This window comes from Desmodus rotundus, chromosome 5 (genome assembly GCF_022682495.2).
Source record: "Desmodus rotundus isolate HL8 chromosome 5, HLdesRot8A.1, whole genome shotgun sequence".
NCBI lineage: Eukaryota > Metazoa > Chordata > Mammalia > Chiroptera > Phyllostomidae > Desmodus > Desmodus rotundus.
In genome coordinates, this window is record NC_071391.1 from 42,050,856 (window position 1) to 42,063,151 (window position 12,296).

The following is a 12,296-nucleotide window of genomic DNA, read 5'->3' on the forward strand; positions in this document are numbered from 1 at the left end:
ATGTTCATCAACTTCTTGGCCTCTAAAGAGTCTAAGAACCGCAGTAAATTTATATAGGTCTCCTAAGGCAGTCATCCCCAATCTTTTTGGCACCAGGGACCAGTTTTGAGGAAGACAATTTTCCCACGGACTACAGTGGGAGCGATGGTTTTGGGATGATTCAAGAGCATTACATTCAAGCTCACCTCCTGCTGTGCAGCCCTGTTCCTAACAGGCCTGGGACGGTACCAGTCTGCAGCCTGGAGGTTGGGGACCACTGTCCTAAGGGGTCCACAGACCTGCGATCCAGGCTCTTTTCAAGAAAGCATTTCTTAAAGTGGCGACTTCCAAGTTCTCACACCTAGGCTCTGATGCTGTTTTCCACTTTTTTATCTAGCCCATAAATATGGATGTAGAGAGGGAGGTCCAACATCAAGTCTCTAAACCAGTGCTCTAAGCTCAAGTTTCCCCTCTAAAATCCCCGGCTCTACGTTTAGAAGTAGACAGCTAGTACAGGAAATAAAAGGGCTCATTAGGAAGCCCTTTCTGAGAATCTCCCCCATGATCCATATCTAACTTTAACAGAGAGCTACTGCCCTGTTCTATGAGTGGGCTTATGAAATGGGAGACCCGTCCACTTTCTTTTACTTGAAAAGCTCCTTTTCCCCCCAGTATATCCCAACCTCAGCATGAAGACATTATTAGTGTGTCTGGGTGAAAGACCTTAAGGATTAGTGTTTTAAATTAATTAGCAAACAATCAGTTGTTTGAAACAAAACCCTGGGTTCCACGATCATCTCAAAATAAGTTCACAAAGGTCAAAGTCCAGGGACTCAATTACACCTCTGAGATACTCTGATACACAATAGTTTAGTCTCAAAGCACACTTTAAAAATGAGACTATAAGATAAGCCCTGGCTGGGTGGCTCAGTTGGTTGGATTGTCATCCTGTAAACCAAAAGGATGCAGGTTTGATCCCCATCAGGACACATACCTAGGTTGCCGGTTCCATCCCCAGTCAGGGCACATACAGGAGGCAGCCAGTCAATCTCAATCAATCAATCTCTCTCTCTCTCTCTCTCTCTCTCTCTCTCTCAAGTCAATAACTATACCCTCAAGTGAGGATTAAAAAAATAAAGGAAAATGAGACTATAAGGTAAATAATGACATTGACAGCTAACATTTAATGTTTTCGTGTGCCAGGAATGCTGAAAAAGCAAATTACATGAATTATCTCACTTATTCTTTAACAATCAGGACTCATATTCTACTGGCTGGAAGCAGCCTGGCAGAGGAGTCCACCTTATTGGTTAATGTCTGTGCATTCAGGATTTTCTCAACTATAACTATTTACAAACATCAAAGTCTTCATACTACAGATGAGAAAACTGAGGGGATAAGATTAACTTACCCAATATCACCTAATGGATAACAATGATGGGTTTTAAAGTGAGTTTTGTTTGACAGCAAAGCCCAAGCTCTTAAACACCATGCTATATTACCTCAGAATGTTTAAGCCAGGGACTGGTCCTCGAACAATGATTTTCAAATTGTACTCTCTATGAGGAATTCAGGGGCTCATTATGTAGGGCGGACGAGGGGGGTTGGCTAAGGACCACCAACTCTGCTAAACATTGGACAGTTTATACATAGTTAACATTTATGGAATATTTCCTATGTGCCAAGGACTACACTAACTCAGTTCATTCTAACAGCAAGCTTGTGAAATAGTTACTGTTATTATTCCTCTTTTATGGTGGGTGGGGACGCTGACACCGAAAGGTTAAGTCATTCAGCCAAGGTCACATCACCAGTAAGTGGTGTAGTCAGATTAGAATCCAAGGAGTCCCTTGCTTTTAAAGACTCCCCTGATGAAGGTTCCTTCCTTACTAAATCGTTGAATACTACGGATCCAGCCCAAGTTTGGGTGGCAGTGCTTAAGGAAATGAAAACATTTTCCTAAGATAACACACAACTAGATACCAAGAGCAGATGCTTGGATCTCTGCTGTTTTGAGGACACGGAGAAAAGGCTCCTTCCCACGCATCCACCTCGGTTCCACCTTTGCTTTTCCTGTCTGCCTGGAGTCACCAGGGGAGCCCAGGAATTGGCCGGAGGAGGGGAGGGAGGAAAGCCCGATCCGGCCCCAGAGGAAAGCAGGTCCCCGGCAACCAAAAAGTGGAACCTGAAAGGTCTTTCTCGCTGTCGCGTGACTCCAACCTCAAGTTTAGGGATAGTACTGTGGCCAGAGGTAATGGGCCCGTTGGCCCCCAAAGGTGACCAGACAACAAGGGATTCCCCAGGTTCCTGATGGGGGTTCTGCGCCCGCAGGTTGTGAGGGTCTCACAATTCTCCATGGCCGGCCGCTCTTTCCCAGAACTCTTAGACCTTCCCTAGCTCCCAGGGGCCCTAAAAGCACCTAGAAGAGAGCTATTTCTTCAGAATCTGGGGGTGGTTCGGGCCCCAGCCGTCGCTCAGAGGGAGGGGCAGCGCCTCGGTTTCTGGCCAATCAGGAGCCTCGTCCTCCGAAGCTCGCTTTCCCAGCCCGCCCCTCCCGTCTCCATGGAAACGCTCTGGGTGTCTACTCCAAGGCCTGTGGCTTTGGTGCTGTCTAGCTGGGCTGCATCAATTGTTTGTGTAGCGGGAGTGATTTGGTCAGGCCCCCTCAGAGGCTTCCTAAGCGACTCTCGAGAGCACAAGGACGCGGAGAGCTGTGGCTGAAGAACGAGTAGCAGAAAAGCGCGAGTCAGGGGCCAAGAGGCGGGTCAGGCTTAGAAATACTGGAGACAGTGTGTAAGTGGGTTCTTTACTGCCGCCCCCCCCCCTCCCCAACTCCGCAATTGTTAAAACTGAACAAGGGGAAGGAGAGACAAGGCCAAAATCAGCTTGGGCTCTGCGCCCGGGGTGTCGGGAAGAGGGGCGTTGGGGCGCAGCTCGGGATGAGGGACTGGACGTGGGATGGAGACTGCGCGCGGCTTGGCTGCAGGAGCCGCTGCCGCGCAGATCGTGGCCCCGAGACCCGCAGATCCCGCTCCTCGACAACCATTTGTATGTCTGCATCCGGACACTCGGGCAGCCCTTGGCGCGTTGGAGTGCCCACACCTGTCCCGCTCTTGGGACACCCATCAGTGGTTTTTCTTGACAAAGAAAGGGGACTCTTAATTTTATCATTTCCCCCAGGGACCTGTGATCAGCAAGGCAGGACTGGGGTGGCGAAGGCTCATGCCTCCATTTTACAGGTGAGGAAAGTGAGGCCTTGGGAGATCTACAAGTTTGGTCCTTTCCGAAGTTCCACAAGTGGTTGCTGACAGGAGATGAGACTATGATCAGGATCTGGGATCCTTTTCAAAGACTCTGGGTGCTCTGGTGGTAAATCCAGTATTTCTGTTGTAACAAGTAGGGGAGAGCAATGGACTTTTTAACTGATGGACAAAATAAGAAAAACAAACAATAGACACTATTTAACTACCCTGCTATTATTTTTTTCGTTCTTGTTAATAATAAAAGGGGAAAGCCTTGAGGCTCAAGAGGTTAAATTATACAGAGCGCCTGCATCCATAGAGGGACTAAACCATCGGTCCCTAAAGGGGCGGCGGGCAGGACAGGCGGCAGAGCTCAGGCGAGCTTCGCTGTCCGGCCTGTTCCGATTGGGAACCCCAGACTAAACTAGGAGACCAAACTGTGTTTTCATGCTCAAACTACCATTTACTTTTGAAGTTTCTAGAGGGTCAGAAGTTAGGTACTCTTGGGTGCCAATCCTCATAGCTCTCCTGGTCCTTGAAAGGGAACAGAAATGTTCTTGGGCTCTTTCCTCTTTGTAGGGGATTTGAGGGTTATATCCCATTAATATGTGGGGATTGTAGTAGGTTTGGGAATTTCAAGTCATGCCTAGTCTTTCATTCCTCCTTTCTTCTCTTCAGTTCAGCATCCTCAACACTCCATCCTTACCCAAAAGAAGAGCACAAAGTAGGAAGGAAGGTTCACTATTTATCTCATTGTCTGATCCCAGGTGAGTGGGACTGTCTTTTCTTATTTCTAAAATGCCTCTGAATTCTCCATGGATAGTGGGAGTAGTGGGAGTAGTGGAAGAGGTCAGGGAATGGATGGACCAGATAAAATACTATGTATCCTCTCTTGCCTCCCACCCAATATCTTTCCCCAACATTTACTCATTCAAGTCTTTTATATAATTCATATTGTTGGTGCTCTGAGATAAATGTAAGAATGTCTTTCATTAATTTTGAGGAAATAAACCATATGAAATTAATAATAATTTCTAAAGTTATTGCACATTAAACAGTGCCAGAATTAGTGGCACTTGACAGATGGTAACAACAACTCAGATTTGATAATTGTTATGTATAGGAAGATATCATTCCAGACAGGAAGACCACCATTTAATCTCAGGCAGAATTTGAGGGGACAAATAATGGAAACTGGGCTAGTTGCAGTAGAGAGTCTAAGTATGAATGTGCAAGGTGAGGCCATATTGTTGAGGGCTGTTAATATTTAATTGGGACCATGCTGGTGAGGCTCAGTTGGTTGGAGCATCCTCCCTACACCGAAAGGTTGGAGGTTTGATTCTCTGTCAGGGCATGTACCTAGATTGTGGGTTGGATCCCTGTCAGGGTGCTAATGGGAGGCAACCAATCGATGTTTGTCTCTCACATTGATGTTTCATGCTCTCTTTCTCTCTCCCTTCCCCCCTCTTTAAAATCAATAAACATATTTAAAAATTATTTAAAATATTTAATTGGTTTCATATTCTTGTGCACCACTCAGAGTCCCCTGCACATCAGCCAGAGGCAGCCATCATTGACTTATACTCATAGTCCTTTATATAATACTTAATATGCAAACATACTTTCTAATCTGTATAGACACTAATATGTATGCATACATATACAGACATATGTACAAATATACAAACATGGGTTTATCTAAGATATATATATAGAGAGAAATTGGTATATATAAAAACTTTTGAAATTTTAAAAATTTGCATAAGTGAAATCTTACTACTTTTTCTTCATATAGGTTTGCTTTGAAGCTCATCCTCATCCCCAAATCTAATATATATAATCACTTTCATTTTTCAATTTCTTTATAGTTTCAAGTACTTAAAAAGTTTAACTCTGAAACTTAAGCATTCTTTTTTCTTCCCACTTAAACTTTTCCTCATAACATTTCTTTTCTCCATTGATTGTGGTGCTACCTTTTCATATTCAAATTACTGGATTCTTTATATACACACATACACACATGTAACACAGATCACTTTTGCCCCTGACCGTTACATGGACCCATTTTTCAATTCTTATACTGGTGTCAGAATGTAATTAATCTTGTTCCTGTACATGTGGTGCATTTAATGGGAAATGAAGAGGAATTTAGCCTTTGTTTTTCACTCAGTCAGTGAGGATAAGGAAAAGGAAGGAAGACAGCTTACCTATTGGGAATATTCCATAGAATAACATTATGATGATTTCTATTTTGGGAAAAAAGGAAATAAAGGTAACTTTTAGATGTTGAATATGTTAACCTTTCAATATGTTTTATTAGTATAGCATCTTAGATAAAATATAGGCACTGGACTCACTACCTAAACTTGTTTCATGCATCTACAACTTCTTGGTTATGCAAACTAGATTCGGTTACTCAAACAGTCTCATCTGAACTGGGAAAATAGAATTACTATATAGAATCTTTAAAAAGGTAAAATGAGATCAAACGTGTAAAAAACTTAGTACAAGCCCTGGCTGGTGTGGCTCAGTGGATTGAGTGCTGGCCTGCGAACCAAAAGGTTGCTGGTTCGATTCCCAGTCAGGGCACATGCCTGAGTTGTAGACCAGGTCCCCAGGGAGTGCAGGCTGGGGGGCTGGGGGGGTGGGGGGGAACATGCGAAAGGCAACCACACATTGATGTTTCTCCCTCTCTTTCTCCTTCCCTTCCCCTCTCTCTAAAAATAAATAAATGAAATATTAAAAACAGTACAGTTCTTGACAAATAGAAATAACAATTAGTTGCTATTGTTATATAAAATATGCATATCTGATATAACTTCCTAGTCATTAAGACATAAGAACTGAGGCAGGTAATCTAGCTTTTTTTTTTTTTTTTTTTTTTTGGCCAGATGGCATCATTATTTAAATAAGCCATCTTTCCCTCAAGAATTTGATATTACCTTTATCATGTTTAGAATTCATTGCTATATTTGAGTCCATTTCCAGATTTTTAGTGTTTTTCATTGATTTTCTTCTCTACTCCTATGTCAACCCTGTGATATAATTACAGAGATCTTATTAAAGTTTAATATTGGGTTAGTCTAACCATTGGGTTAGTCTCTCCTCATTATTTCTTTTTCACAATTTTTCTTTTTCTCATGAAAGCACTTCCAATTAGTTTGTCAGATACACCCTTCCTCCCAGCTTTTTCGTACTATATCTTGATTGGGAGCCTATTAAAAATATAGCTAGGTTTGATGAGAACAAAATTATATTTATTTCTCTAAGATGATGGAGTATTTCTAAATTCTGAAGCGATCTTTATATAGGTTTTAAGTGTTTTTGTAAAGCTAAGTTTTAAAACAATATTTTTAAGTTACTGTTGTAAATGTTATTTTAAAAGTAATTTTTACTTATTTAACCTTTATTGTATTTTTTCCCATTACCATTTAGTCCCCTTATACCCCCTCCCCCCAGCAATCACCACACTGTTGTCCATGTCTGTGAGTCCTTTTTCCTTTTTGCTCAATCCCTCCAACCCCAACCCACCCCCCATGATTATTATTTATATGTCCTAATTCTTTTTCTAAATTATGTAATTGGATTTTATATATTAATTTGAACTTTTATTGTGATGTGTTACATAATGCAAAAGACTATATGAAAACATACATATAATTTAAAATACAATAACATGGACACCCACCATCTAAACCAGTAAATACTTCTCAAAGTCCCCTGATGATCCCAGTTTCATTCACTCTCTCTCCTAGAGAGAGGCAATTGCTATCTTAAGTCTTGTGTTTATTATTCCTTCGCTTTTTAAAATAGTGTTAACTACCTAAATCTCTATCTCTAAGCAAAATTGTTTAGTTTGCCTATTTTTTTTTAAGATTTCATTATTTTTAGAGGGGAAGGAAGGGAGAAAGAGAGGGAGAGAAACATCAATGTGTGGTTGCCTCTCACTTGGCCCCCACTGGGAACCTGACCTGGGCTGGCCTGCAACCCAGGCATGCGCCCTGACTGGGAACCTAACCAGCTACCCTTTAGTTCACAGCCCACACTCAATCCACTGAGCTACACCAGCCAAGGCTAGTTTGCCTATTTTTGAACATTTTAAAAAATGGAATCACTGTATATATTCTCCTGTCAATGGCTTCTTTGGCATAATGTTAAATTTTTATTTTTCTGTGCTCTTTACAACATGAGGGAACAGTAAGTTCATTTATTTTCCACACTGACACCAGTTCTCAGTCCTGGAGTCTGGGTTTCTGAGCGTTCCAATTTTTAAATTTTATTTATACATTCATTTATGTTTAAGTAGCATTATCTTTAAAATTTTTAACCTGTATTTAATAAACATAAAAATAAAACAGCACTGAATGTTCTCATTTTTGTGTTATTTGTGATTAATGTTTCATTGTGTAGCAGTGGATCTTGAGAATTTACTTAATCTTTTACAACCATTGTTTACTAATTTGTAAAATGGAGGTAATGGTTTCTACAAGATCGTACTGCTGTGAGGATTACTTGAAATACATGTGAAGTACTTACTTGAAATACATGTGAAGTTATCAGACAAACGCTGTATAAGTGTTTTTTATGATGGTGATAGTGTTCAACGACTGGATATGTTATTTAGCCATTTGACTACTATTATTATGTAGCGATAATAATGCCCTTACCTTTCTTGTTTTTCTTCATTATCGAAATTCTTGTCTATTTGATTTGCCACTTGCTACCTGTTGAATGTCTTTTTCTTTGCCTACTTTCTCACTTAGATTTCTTCTTCCTGGAAAGCCTGATGTTTGACCAGATGGCAGTAACATTTGAAGATGTGACTGTTATTTTTACTTGGGAGGAGTGGAAATTTCTGGATTTTTCTCAAAAAAAGCTCTACAGAGAAGTCATGTGGGAGAACTACACAAATGTCATGTCAGTAGGTAAATTTATCCCAGCTCTTAGGGAACAGTTTCTTCTGGGGTCAGTTTTGTTGAATATTTTGGTTCTTTAGGTATTGTATTGAGGTAGAAGAAATAGTCTTAAAAATGGGTCTTAAATCAGATGACAAATAGAAGATAAAGCAAGATATCTTTCAAGACATCTAGGCTAAGTATTTAATAGGTATTTGTGATTGTTATTCTTACTTTCTGGATTGCACTTAAAGCATATATCTCCACAAACTATAACCACTTCTGTGTGGTCCTAAATTTGTTCTCACCTCGTACTATTTGTATAACTTAGCTTTTGCTGTGTACCAAACTACCCCACACTTAGTGACTTAACAGATTATTATTTTTTATGATTCTAATTGGTTAGATGGATCTCCTATCATGGAGTGACTTGGTTGACAATAGATGGTCTAAGATTAAGTTAGATAGCATGACTCACATCTGGCAGTAGGTCAGCATCAGTGGGAATAATGGGTATGGGTGGAACATATATCCCTCTTCAAGCAGGCTAGCCTGGGCTCATTTACATGCTGGTGGCCACTGTACTTTCAAAATCAGCAAGAGAGAGAACAAGCGGCAATGCACAAGCACTTTTCAACTTTTCAAGTCTCTGCTTATATCACTTTTGCTATTGTCCCACTGACTGAAGCTAATTGTACTGCCAAGCCTAAAGTCAGTGTGGAAGGGGGACACCGAAAGATGTAGATACATACAGAGTTAATGCAGCCATTGTTTTTAGATAATCTATGACATCATCTGAGAACAGAAAAATAGAAACAGTATTTTATTTTTTAAAATAATGCTCCAAATAGAATAATTAAATCTCCTCTAAAGACTATTTCCATGAAACAGCCTTACTGTTTTATTTCTAAGAGCATCTCATTAGTAGATGCTCAAGATATGTTTGTGGAATGAATAAGTGAGTGAACAAATACATATATGCATGAAAAAATTAATTTCAAACCCAAATATGGAGCAGCCTAAGTCATAACCCTTCTTTCCCACTCCCACCCACACATATACTCCTATAATTCTGAAGGTCATTGATTGAAATACTTAGAAATATTTAAACACAGCCTTCATCTCACCACTGGGTTATCTGTTTATTCTCCTAGGAAACTGGAAGGAGAGCTACAAGCCCCCAAAAGAAAGATTCAGATATTTAGAACATGAAAATCTTTCTCGCTGGCAAGGTTGGAGAAATGTTAGCCCTCAGACATATGAAAACCAGAACTATGTGGGAACCATTCAAGGGATAGATGCTAAAGACCTAAAGCAGCAAGACCTTTTACACTATCAACAATGGTTAGTGCTCTCCACACAAGTACCAGGTTATGGGATCTATGAACTGACTTTCAAAGGCAAAAGTCTCAGGAACTTAAAACATACAGAGTTTGTACCTTGGCAATCCTTCGACACAAAACACTCTCAAGACAGTGGTAGAGAAATCTATATGAGTGATCCACATAGTTTTCAGGGAAGCAGATACTGTATTGGCATATCCAGGAAGAATTTCTCCATTGAAAAAGCACAGAAGCTCACAGTTCAGCATTCTTATATCCCAAAAGATGAAGGTCTTCCAGAGTACATTGAGGAGATATGCCGAAATGACCTACTGAAAGGTTCTGTGGAAGAGAAATATTGTGGATGTAATACATGTAAGGAGATTTGTTACTGGAACTCACAGTGTGTTTTCCACGAGAGAAGTCAACCTGGAGAAAAGTTTTACCAGTGCTCCATTAGCACAGCATGTTTCTCTCAGGGATCAGACCTATACAGACATCCGATGATCCACATAGCTAAGAAGCTGTGCAGATGTGATGAAGCTGACAGTCACTTTGGTCAGAGCATAGGTGTTCACTTGCATCAGAGGGTCCACACAGGGAAGATTCCTTATGTATGTAGTGTGTGTGGTAAGGGCTTCCGTCAGACCTCTAGTCTTCACAGTCATCAAAGAGTCCACACAGAAGAGAAACTCTATAAACTTGAGTGTGGTAAGGACCTCAGTAGAAATTCATTGCTTCACATTCACCAGAGACTTCACATAGGAGAGAAGCCTTTTAAGTGCAATCTGTGTGGCAAAAGTTTTAGTCGGAGTTCAGTACTTCATGTTCATCAGAGAGTCCACACAGGAGAGAAACCATATAAATGTGATGAATGTGGTAAGGGATTCAGTCAGAGCTCAAATCTTTGAATTCATCAGTTGGTCCACACAGGAGAGAAGTCCTATAAATGTGATGACTGTGGTAAGGGCTTTACCCAGCGTTCAAATCTTCAAATTCATCAGAGAGTGCACACAGGAGAGAAGCCTTACAAATGTGACAACTGTGGGAAGGACTTTAGTCACAGCTCAGATCTTCGCATTCATCAGAGGGTGCATACAGGGGAGAAACCCTATACTTGTCATGAATGTGGGAAGGGCTTTAGCAAGAGTTCAAAGCTTCACACTCATCAAAGAGTACATACTAGAGAGAAACCCTATAAATGTGAACAGTGTGGCAAGGGGTTTAGTCAGCGGTCACACCTTCTCATTCATCAGAGAGTCCATACAGGAGAAAAACCCTATAAGTGTGATGACTGTGGAAAGGGCTTTAGTCACAGCTCTAATCTTCACATTCATCAGAGAGTCCACACAGGAGAGAAGCCTTACCGATGTGCTAAGTGTGGTAAGGGTTTCAGTCATAGCTCAGCTCTTCAAATTCATCAAAAAGTCCACACAGGAGAGAAATCCCATAAATGCCATGAGTATTATAGGAGGTTTGATCAGAATTCACATCTTTATAATTATCACAGAAAAAATTTATAATTCTGTTCATTTAGTTTACAGCTTTAATCACAGCTTAACCTTAAGCCCAATACATGCTGCTGGGAAGAAATTCTATAAATACCCAGGTAATCCCATACAACATTTACAGTTTCCCCTAACAACCATTAAAAATCATTTGCTTCAAGAGGATATCCTTAGGAGAATTCCTATATTTTTAAAATTAAAGTGTATTTTTCTTTTTCTACTATAAATATTACTACTATAAATATTTCTACTATAATATAAATACTATAAATGTATAAATATACATATTATGAAATATATGAAAGACTTAAGGTGAAAATTCATCCTGCTTCATTCTAGTTTTTTTTTTTTCTGTTCATTTTTATGTGCATGAAATCATACTGTGTGATCAACTTTGTGTTTTCACTGACTTCAAAACATTTACTTATATTCTGGTTTAACTGAAATTGGCTAACCATCTATGAATAGCATCTTGACTCTCCTTTAAACTCCCTAGGAAGCCACAGAAAACCACGAAAATAAACAAAACTTGAAACTCAAACTGGTAGCCTGTTGCTCAAACATGTTAGAATTAATATAGGGTAAGTAAAATTTAGTTACTTATGACAACAGATATGAAAACACTGTATCAACCTTTATCTTAAGATAGGATATCAAGATGTTAAATCTGTCAACCAGAAAACTCAGGAATCATCCTTTTGGTGCAGGCATGCTGCACTTTGGGGTTACCACAATGCACTCTCACCCATTCCTTTCCCCAGTTTTCCACATTCATAGGTTCAGACAGCAAGTAACAAGAAATAACAAGATTTAGTTCTCCAAGTAAGATGTGGACAAAGCTAATAGAAGTGAATGTTAGAAACTAACGATACTATCATTGGTTGAGAATTAAAAGATTCAAGCCATAGAATTTGATTTAATCTCAGCAGAATAGAGTGGTAATAGAGAAATATCTGCTAGAAGCAGAATTGATCTCAGAGCTATGTGTAAATATTAACTCAAGCTAATTATGTGAGAAGAGAGAATTTGCCATTATAAAAATGGAGTAAACTCTAGAAATATACAATACTCAATACATATACATAAGACCTAACTATATGTATATAGCTATATATATATAAATATATATATATACACCTATATACATATATATAAACATATATATGTATATAGGTGTATATAAATATAGTTAGGTATATATATACACATACGTATATACATATATGTATATATGTACTATGTATATATGCACAAGACATTTATTTATTTATTTTTTGGGTATCACTTCCCAAGAAAACAAGTAGACCTGCTTAGGGAAATAAGAGGAAATTGCAGTACCAATTATATTCA

The 12,296-nt window shown here is 39.5% G+C and overlaps 1 protein-coding gene across 1 annotated transcript; it reads left to right on the top strand.

The window, feature by feature from the left end:
- The first annotated feature begins 2,607 nt into the window (after positions 1–2,607).
- On the top strand, positions 2,608–11,142 carry ZNF214 (zinc finger protein 214). The gene is given in 4 exon segments (XM_045194252.2): positions 2,608–2,772; positions 3,900–3,988; positions 7,985–8,146; positions 9,271–11,142. Coding segments are annotated over 2 exon segments (1,830 nt in total). The 5' UTR covers positions 2,608–2,772; positions 3,900–3,988; positions 7,985–8,007; the 3' UTR covers positions 10,962–11,142.
- Positions 11,143–12,296: the final 1,154 nt, after the last annotated feature.